General features: G+C 43.4%; 1 protein-coding gene across 1 annotated transcript in view; it reads right to left on the bottom strand.

Moving 5' to 3' along the window:
* AKNA (AT-hook transcription factor) overlaps nt 1–7,000 on the bottom strand; it is a 31,668-nt gene extending 24,668 nt beyond the window's left edge. Inside the window, exons 1-4 of the mRNA XM_029285540.1 lie at nt 6,703–7,000; nt 4,907–6,039; nt 3,505–3,579; nt 362–515 (exon numbers count right to left, since the gene is read on the bottom strand). Coding sequence (XP_029141373.1) covers nt 362–515; nt 3,505–3,579; nt 4,907–6,039; nt 6,703–7,000 — 1,660 coding nt within the window. The remainder of the gene's footprint in view (nt 1–361; nt 516–3,504; nt 3,580–4,906; nt 6,040–6,702) is intronic.
* Nucleotides 7,001–10,378: the final 3,378 nt, after the last annotated feature.

Genomic DNA, 10,378 nt, shown 5'->3' with positions numbered 1-10,378 from the left:
TTGGTACTCTCTGAGCTTAGTGGCTTTCTTGCAGGCATTGCATAACCCAACTAGGTAACATCATCAGTACTAGAAGGAAGTGGGTTTTCCTCCCTATTTATATACTACTGAGTGAGTGCAGCTGGGAGCATTCTTAGTAGTCATAGAGAGAAATGGCTTGTTCCAGCATCTTTGAGGGAGCTTGTTCTGTTTGACAGTCTAGTCTACAGCCCTGGGACTTCCCAGTCATACCGTATCTAGTTACGACTGGTATTGACCATTGGAGAACCAGCCAATGAATTACTCTCCCAGTTTATAGTGGTTGCCCTTACTGGCAATCCCAAGAATCAAGGAGGAAAAAATGCAGATGCCTCAGACTTACCTTCACCACTTATGGACGCTTGGCTGGGCCGTCTTGTGATCTCGGCGGATCTGATTTGAGGGATGCTGAAGGTTACAACTTTGGACCCCTCTGATATTCTCCCCATTTCAGGGGCCGCCTGGCTGGGCTTCGGAGGATCGCTGTAGAGGCGGACCTGAAAGGCAGAAGAAATTAGAAGAAAGATCTCAGCAGAATCTCCAAACAGAAACAGGCAATGCAGAGGTATCTCATCAAAACAAGGCAATATATCTACCTGGGATGATTTAAAATAAATTAATCTCAACCATCCCTGGAAGGCTTTGGAAAGAAAAGATCCAGTTTCTCGACTTGCCAAGACTAGCAACACAGCAGTAAATTCAGAAAAAAGCCATGTTCAAACTTGCCTTCTTCTACTTAAAATGAGAGTGGTCATGAAACATAACCTTTGGGTTTTTTCACAGCCTGGAGATTCGCAGAGTAGATCTGTGTCAATAGATTATATTCGTCTGGTTAAGAATACTCAAGACGTTCTCCAGTCAAGCTATTCTCCAAAGGAACAGAAGGCAAGACAAGAAGCAACGGATGGAAAATAACCAAGGAGAAAATCAACCCAGAATTAGGGAGAAATTTCACGAGCGTGAGAACAATTAACCAGTGGAACAGCTTGCCTCCAGAATTTGTAGGTTCTCCAACACTGGAGGTTTTTAAAGAAGAGATTGGACAACCATTTGTCTGAAATGGTATAGGGTCTCTTGCTTGAGCAGGGGGGGGTGGACAGACTAGAAGCCCTCCAAGGTCCCTTCTAGAACTATTATTTCTGATTGATATAGAGTCTTGCCAAGAAGCATATATGAAATTTAAGGTTTTTAATGGACAGGGGGTTTAAATTAGGAAACCTCCAAGGTCCCTTCCAGCTCTTGTTATTCTCTTATTCCAGGCAGGGCCAACATCAGAACGATTCTGCTGGGTTTATCTCCAACTCCATTCGCTCTAGGTCTGAAAATAGGGACCTTCTCTTCGCTCCTTTAATTCATGTTTCAATTCCATTGGAAGCCTGGATTTTATAAAATGGCTGCCATCTTTACCCGCTCTCTCTGGTCCCCGATTGCCATCGTCCTCTGAATCTCACGAGGCGGAGGCCGATTCTAAATCGTCTCTCCTGCTTATGTTCCACCAGCTAGAACTGGGTTTTTGAAACTGCCCCACATCTCTTTAAGCTGGGGCTCCAGTTGCCACAGCCAGCCCTCCTTTCTGTTGCTGAGTTGTCCCCACAAACTAAGCATTGTGACTGTGTAGGAGCATCATGGTGGACAGGGCCTTCCCCCTCCCCAACCAACAGGGAAAATCTGGTGGAGATTTTTTTTCAGCAGAGGATGGGGAACAGGAGAATGATTGGGCCAAGGAACAGATGTAAAGCTAATGATTCTCTCTCTCTCTCTCTTCTCTCTCTCTCTCTCTTTTTAAGGGAAAAGAAATCCATTATAAAAAGCAGCCAAAAGATGAGCAAAGAATCTTTTACATATAAATAAGATAGAGTAGAGGCGGTCCTTAAATTAGGACCACATCTGAGCCCAACGTTTATGATGCTAAGTGAGAAATTGGTCCGGTGAGTTTTACGGATTTTCTTGCCACGTTTGTTAAGTCCAGTTAAGTTCTATTCATAGTGACAAAAATGATCACTTAGAACCTTAGATCATTCTACAGGATCTGACCGATTCAGGGAAGAACAGAGTTGGAAGGGACCTTGGAGGTCTTCTAGTCCAACCCCCTGCTCAAGCTAAGTAACTAAGCAACTACACCACGCGGTATTCTCGCAAACCCGACCATCTAAATTCTACCTCTGAGATTCTGGAGGCACAAAATTGAGATGGCGACTCGGTTTGGCCTCAGGACACTGGCATTTGGGGTGTTGAGCGACACAGTACTCAGTTTGGGCTTTTCCTGTAAAAATCAGAATAGAAGCTGGAAGGGATCTTGAAGGTCTTCTAGTCCAGCCCCCTGCTCAAGCAGGAGCCCCTGTCTCCTAAGACTTTTCTTTTAGTGTCACGACTGTTGCTGTGCTTCCGTTTTGGGGCTGTGGTTTTTAGAAAATGCCGCTGGGACACGCAGGAACGGGGAAGAATCTGTCACAATTCTGAGACACAGGAAGTTGACGAGCAGAGGACCGCCAGTTGCGAATGTGTTCTTCGGGGCAGTGTTCTCAAATTCTCCCCCCTCCTCCTCTTTGCACTTCCTGTTCAAGACGAAACTGACTGAGTCATTTTAATAAAGAAACAGTGGCGCTTGCTTCTCCCCTTGAAAAGCACAATTCTCTTTTCTTCTTTTTCAACCGCCCTCGGAACTAAAGACTTCCTCAAGACGTGTTCGCAGAACTGTAGAGCTGAAGGCAGCCTTTAAAGCCAGCCAGATCTGATTTTATTTGCAGACCCTCCGAGGGGTTTCTAACAGCGAGGATTTGTGACCCGCAATTATCTTCTAAAAGTGGCAACAACTGTGCATCCAGCCTAACCTGAATTCTACCTCTGAAATGAAGTAAATCTGAGATTTAAAAAAAAATATGAATCAGAAGTTGTGGTTTTTTGATCTTCTGGTTTGTGATGTTGAATAGGACGAGAGATGGTTCAAATTGATTCTAAGTAATCTAACCTGGGAACTAGGATCTTTGAGGACCAAGCTGGGCTGCGGATCCTGAGACCCGCAATCCAGCTGAGAGATAAACCCAAAATTTTGCCGCTCCAGCTGAAATAAAAACCCAGAGCTAGGATAGAAAGCCAGAATTCATGGCTTTAAACTTGGAAAAGCCACATTTCCACTCGTCCCCAGCCACTACGATCCTGATAGATCCAGGACATGATAACGGTTGATCAGAGATGAATGGAAAGGTATTAAACTTTCTGGATGGTCCAACTCTGATTATGGAACTTATATCCTCTAATATCTTTCTGTCAGAGCCATGTTGAATCAGCGTGGTCTTCTCCAAGCAGCAGGCACCAGTGAAGTCCTACACACAAAACCTCTGCTCTACCATCAGCTACTACCTGTTCCCCAGGCAGGTACTATGTGCATAAGGTGTTCCATTTGGAGTACCTGGCACCCACAAAGGACCAGGGGCAAAAGTTACAGAAAGAACTTTGATAATAGGACCATTCCTTATCATCGTATACCTTGGCACTCAACCGCAATCGGTCGATGGTGTTCTCAGCTTCGGCATACTTGGTTAGAAGTTTGTGATAGTCTTCCTAAAAAATGATGGAAGAGAACATGATATTTCATTTAGATGCCCCTTCCGGAATTGGAAGAGTTTTGCGTACAGTAAACTTAGCATGTTTTATATATATATATATATATATACAAAAGGCAGCTATTACAGATGTGATGAACGATGTTGTTTGAAGGCAACAAGCTAGTCTTACCAATGGATTCAGTTCTAATACAACGGCAAAGAGAAGCACCGCTAAAAACACATCCACACCCATCAAAACATAACCCTAGAATCCCATTGTTGGAGACTTTCCGATTGTACCTTTTCTTTTCTTTCCTTTTTTCTTTTTCTTTTTCTTTTTTTTTAAAAAGGACAAATTTCCAGAGATTCAAATCGCAGAAAATAATACTCTCTGGAGTTCCTTTGTAACTCCGCGGTAATTCCAGACGGAGCCTCTGTATGAAAAATAGGAGTTTGCGCCTATGGATGAATCAGAATGCTAGAAGCCAAGGATTGAATGGCTACGAAGGGTGCTTTAACCTTGAAGCATGTGCACACAAAGAGGGGGGGGGACAACACAAAGAGGGACAAATCTGCATAATGTGTGCAGGTTGTGACCTCTCGGCTCGCTTAGATTGATGGAGACCTAGGCAGTGTGCATTAAAAGCTTGCTTTGGGCTATTAGCCTAGTTTCTTCTATTGATGGCTTCAAAGCCAGGGCTCCCACACGAATGAGCACACCTCTACACCAGCAATAATGATAATGATAATGATAATGATAATGATAATAATAATAATAATAATAATAATAATAATAATAATAATAATAATAATAATAATAAATTGTTTTTGTTAGTTGCAAAGTCATGTCTGACCCATCGCGACCCCATGGACAACGTCCCTCCAGGCCTTCCTGTCCTCTACCATCTTCTGGAGTCCATTGAAGCTCATGCCTCCTGCTTCAGGGACTCCATCCAGCCACCTCATTCTCTGTCGTCCCCTTCTTCTCTTGCCCTCCATCTTTCCCAGCATTAGGCTCTTCTCCAGTGAGTCCTTCCTTCTCATTATGTATTTATTATTGCTTTTTGGAACCCATGGGCAGTACCAAAAAGCAATAATAAATACATTTCTGCCAATTGAAAACCTCTGTGCCAGACAGAAGGGTTTTCTCTCCCTAATGCTCGTGTGCTAAATGGGAGAAATTTTCTCCGGAGCCAACAGAGGTACTTCTTGACTTACAACAGTTCGTTCAGTAACTATTCAAAGTTACAATGGCACTAAAAAAAAGGCACATGACCATTGTAAGTCGAGGACTGTCTGTATTCAGGAAGAGAGTGTTTGCAAAGCATACAGGAAGATGCTACCTGAAGCTGATGCACCAGCTCTGTCGCCTGTCTGGGGGACTTCAGTTCCTCGGGAATAACAGAGACGGCCGGCGTGGGACATTTCTGAGGAGATCCTTCGGTGCTGCTCAACAAGACTTCTCGGACAATCTCAGCAGGAGACTTGAAGATCACCGGCTTCCTAACCTCCTTCTTACTAGCTGGAGAAATCTTTCCTTGGGGTGGATGGTAGCTTTGGGGATCCTTGGGGAACCTGACCCGGGGTTCCACTTTGGATAGATCTGGTAAGGGGTAGTTGAGCTGTCCTCGGCCGTATTGTGTGACGTCCCTTGCTCCAGAGTTTGATTGAGTCTCTCGATCCGGTTCTTTTAAAGCAAGATGTCCAGATTTCTTCTGAGGGGTCCTCCGTTGAGGGCTCAGAGACCTGGACTGCCTTGGACCTCTAGACGACAGCCCATGGGGTACATCTGTTTCCAGCTTCCGTGTTCGTTTCTCCAGTTGGCCACCAACTCGCCTCTGGGACATCTGTGTTGTCTTTCTCGAATCCAAAAGTCTTTCCTCGGTGTTGTTCAAAGCAAGCTGAGCTATCTCAGCTGGAGGTTCCTCCTCAGGAGGTCGTTCCAAGTTCTCCATCCATGACAATTCTGGACAAGTCTCGGCATCGATGCTGGGACAATTTTGAAGATCTTCCAGAGATTGGAAGTCTAAGAGTCGCTGATTGTACTGCAAGGAAATTGCTAGAGAACTGCGTCCATGACTTTCCAGGCTTCTTCCTGACTCCAAGGAGAACTTTCGATCTTCAAGGAAGTTCAGACCATCCCCAGGCAGACTCCGAGGTTCAATCTCCAGTTGGGTGCACACTGGAGGAGGACCACAAGGAGAAGGGCTGAGATTGGAGCTTTCAGACAGTTCGTCTACATTATCGGAGGCAAAGCTGCATTTATACAAAGCGAGAGGGTCTTGCAGGATCTCAGGACTGGGACTGAAGTCCGAGACATACTGGTCCTCAAAAGAGAGCTCAGGATGAACATCCTCCTGGCTGCCAAACTCCCATATCCCTCTTGGCTTCTCAGGTTCAGTGCTGTCGACTTCGTACATCACATCTGGTTGCAAGTAAGACCTCAGGCCAAGATCCTTGGCACTTCCTTCATCCTCTAAACATGGGAAGGAGATAACATTAGAAGATCTATCTCACATTGCCCTAATTATCAACCCATTCCACTCCAAATTCCTTGTGTCTCCAACCATCCCAATAAAGAATTCTACTCTACTCTACTCTACTCTACTCTACCCTATACTCTATATTCTATTCTATTCTATTCTATTCTATTCTATTCTATTCTATTCTACTCTACTCTACTCTACTCTACTCTACTCTATACTCTATATTCTGTTCTATTCTATTCTATTCTATTCTATTCTATTCTATTCTATTCTATTCTATTCTATTCTATTCTATTCTATTCTATTCTATTCCATTGGGACATTTAGCAAGAACATGCATCTCGTGCTTTGGTATTTCAGGGTCTGGCCAAAAATATACCCAAGCTATCTAGGAGTTGGAAAAGCCAAAGAGAGACAGAATTTTAAAAGATGTTAAAAAAAATAAGGATTGCATCCAGTTTTTGTTCTAGCTGCACCCAGTGCTTCCTTAAGATGCACCAGTGACAAGGGGGCTCTCCAGAACATCTGCTTTGAACCATTGAAAGCCTGATCAGTTACCTTCTCTGAATGCGCAAAAGCTCTGCTCTAGTTCAGATATTACTCCAAATAACCTTACCAGAGATTTGGGTCCCCAATTTTCCTCTGTTACTCACCAGGCAGGAGACCCGAAGTATTGACATCACGTTCAAGATCTTGAAGTTCACCGAGATCAAAACCTTGTTCGCCTTCTTCCAAAAGGTGTTGATAGTCCTTCAGTTCCCCCAAAAGTTCTTCATCTTCCAGGATCTCCTGGGAGGAAGACAAGGTCCAGCAGTCCAAATTCCCTACCAGGCTGCTTTCTCCAAGGTGAAGGTCTCCATCCCTTCTCCCCTCAACTTCAACACCTTCTTCCGACTCCTCCTTCTCCTTGTAAGGCTGCTCTCCAAAGCCATGGCTTCCTCTCCCGGCCATTCCTGCATTCCCAGGAAGGGAAGCTAAGGGCGTGAACGGTTGCGGGATAACTTCCTTAATGCAAAAAAGGTAAAATAAGCAAGATCATTCATCTGGGCCTTTTCATCAGAGTTTCTGCAAAGACCCAGAGGATAAGCCTGGAAGAAGATAGGTCATGTGGAGGCTTCATTCAAGGCTTCCGTCCAAAGGAGAGCGAGGGAACAAATAACAGCCCAGAAAAATGGTCTCAGAGAAGGTCCAACGTGGCATGGTTTATCCATAGGCTGCTAATTCAATACGAAGATGGACGCCTTTGACGTTCTCAGTTGGGGTGGACAATGTGCAATTCTCAGTGTCTCTTTCGTGGATCTTCTGCAGGCTCTCAATCTGGAAAGGGTCACCTGCACAGAGAGAGAGAGAGAAAAAAAAATTGAGAAAGAGAGAAGAAAGTAAAAAAGAAGTGTCACTTTGACCAGTCCACCTTTTGCTTTAATCCTATCACTACCTCGAGTGTTTATTCCCAACAGAATTCGACTTCCAAGCGTGTTAAAAGCTCCGGGAGGTATTAGAAGGCTAATCTTGAATTAAACTACTTAAAGCGAAGACACGAATATTCAGAGAGTGGAACCTTCTATATTTGAAACCGGACCAGGAGTTAGCTTAGTTCTGGGAAGTCCCTCCTCCCCACCCCAGCTCTTCTTTCTGTGCAGCTGGAGATGCACAGATGTTGTTTCAGGCAGTGCCATTTACGACACAAACACAAAAGTGGCAGTAAAAAAAAAACAAAAAACCCACGCCACCACATTTGTCCCGGCAGAATGACTGCATTGATTCCGTAGCTAAGAAAGAAATGAGGTCTCCCACTCTAGCTGATTCCCCAAAAGAAAATTAATGCTTCTGAAAGCAAGCTTTAATAATCACTTTCCTTCTTTCTTGTCCAGTTTAATGAAAAAGAGGATTAGGGGTGGCAGGGTAGCAGTGTTCCAACGTTTGAGGGGTGGCCACAAAGAAGAGGGGGTCAAGCTATTCTCCAAAGCCCCTGAAGGCAGGACAAGAAGCAATGGATGGAAACTCATCAAAGAGAGAAGCAACCTGGAACTAAGGAGGAATTTCCTGACTGCGAGAATAATTCATCAGTGGAACAGCTTTTCTCCAGAAATTATGGGTGCCCCAACACTGGAGGTTTTCAAGAAGAGATTGGACAAGTCATTTGTCTGAAATGGTATAAGGTCTTCTGCTTGAGCAGGGGGTTGGACTAGAAGACCTCCAGGGTCCCCTCCAATGTGGTTATTCTGTTTCTATTTGATAGCCCAGATTTTTTTTTTTCTAATTTCCTCTCTCTCCTCCTCCTCTGAGGTTTCTTATACCTATCCTGCCCAAATTTCAGAAGCCCAAAATGAATTCAAGTGCATACATGGGGAAAGCACAGGGAAACCATCTCTCTCTCTCTCTCTCTCTCTCTCTCTCTCTCTCTCTCTCTCTCTCTCTCTGTGTGTGTGTGTGTGTGTGTGTGTTTCTTCTCTCTCTGTCTTTCTCTCTGTCTTTCTTCTCTCTCTCTCCTCTCTTTGTTTCTCTTTCTTTGTTTCTCTCTCTCTGTCTTTCTCTCTTCTCTCTCTCTCTCTCTCTTTCTTCTCTCTCTTTCTTCTCTTTCTCTCTCTTTCTGTTTCTCTCTCTGTGTCTTTCTCTCTTCTCTCTTTCTCTCTCTTTCTGTCTTTCTTCTCTCTCTCTCTTTCTCTGTTTCTCTCTCTTTCTCTCTCTCTCTTTCTGTTTCTCTCTCTGTGTCTTTCTCTTTCTCTGTTTCTCTCTCTTTCTCTCTGTCTTTCTTCCCCCTCTCTCTCTTTCTCTGTTTCTCTCACCTCTCTCTCTGTTTCTCTCTCTGTCTCTCTCTCTTCTCTCTTTCTCTCTTTCTTTTCTCTCTCTCTCTCTCTTTGTTTGTGTGTGTGAGAGAAAGAGAGAGAAAGAGAGAAGAGAGAAAGACAGAGAGAGAAACAGAAAGAGAGAGAGACACACACAGAGAGAGAGAAACACAGAGAGAGGAGAGAGAAACAGAGAAAGAGAGAGAGAGAGAGAGAGAAGAAAGACAGAGAGAAAGAGAGAGAAAGAGAGAAGAGAGAAAGACACAGAGAGAGAAAGAGACAGAGAAAGAGAAACAGAGAGAGAAAAGAGAGAAAGACAGAGGGAGAAAGAGAAACAGAGAAAGAGAGAGAGAGAGAGAGAGAGAGAGAGAGAGAAAGAGAGAGAGAGAGGAGTTCCTTTGCTCCTATTTTATCCTTGCATTGGATCACTGCCTGAAGCAGATCCAATCCGATGCACAGAATCCTTCTGTATCCTCCACACAGCATCCAGGACCTTTGTTGAATTACCAAGGCAACCCCAAAATAAAATAAAATAAAATCCAAGCAAGCGCTCTGCACAGTCCTTGAATTACCGACTGGAGCTCACTGGGTGCTTCGGCTGACAGCCGCCGGTTTCAGACGGGGAGTCCAGGGTGGGAAAAAAAACCAATCTAGGGAAAAAAAATCTATCTAGGTGGTCCCCAGGAGTAGAAAACGACATAATCCCTCCACTGTGTGCCACAGTGGTCCCCATTTCTGCAAACTGCCTTAACAGAATCTGCAAGTAGCTCCGATTACATTTCCGTGATGATGCAAAACATATTTTTTTTTTACTAAGGTTCCACCCTCAGAAAGCGTCCAAAATTCCTTGCTTTCCGCCGTGTCCATTCCATTTTGATCATTTGATTTGGCAGCTGCCTTTGAGCCTGATATATATTTTTTTGCAAACGCCTCTGCCCTATCATAAGACGTAAATGATTATTATGTTAATAATAATAATAATAATAATATTAATAATAATCATCATCATCTATATAAATAAAAATGTAAATGTTCGTTTGTTCAAAATATTAAATCTCCGAAAGTTCTTCACCGATTGCTTTGAAATTTTGACACAACGTTGCATACGAATACGTGCGTGTTTCTATGTATCTACTATTATTTAGATGTCACACCTGTGACAGGTAAAAGATGCTTTTTTTGAAAAACAGCACCATCTGTTGGACGTAAAAGCAACACACGCTACGATTTTACGATTCCATTTCAGTGTTTCCGATTTACGATCCATTTACGATTTCCAAATTTCCAATTTTACGATTCCACTTCAATGTTTCCGATTGCATTGTTAAATTGAATTTTCATAGATTTCGATTTATTTTCATTTTGATGTAATTATTTCGTGTGACATTGCGTTGGAATTGAGCTGTGTCGTTTACCATAGCGTTCATTCTTTTCCATTTAACCAGACTGAGCCACAGCAACGCGTGGCCGGGTACAGCTAGTAATAATAATAATAATAATAATAATAATAATAATAATAATAATAATAATAATAATAATAATA

This window comes from Protobothrops mucrosquamatus, unplaced genomic scaffold, assembly GCF_001527695.2.
Source record: "Protobothrops mucrosquamatus isolate PMUCROS unplaced genomic scaffold, P.Mucros_1.0 scaffold1836, whole genome shotgun sequence".
NCBI lineage: Eukaryota > Metazoa > Chordata > Lepidosauria > Squamata > Viperidae > Protobothrops > Protobothrops mucrosquamatus.
The sequence above is the reverse complement of the archived record's forward strand: the minus strand, read 5'-3'. Positions and strand labels throughout refer to the sequence as shown.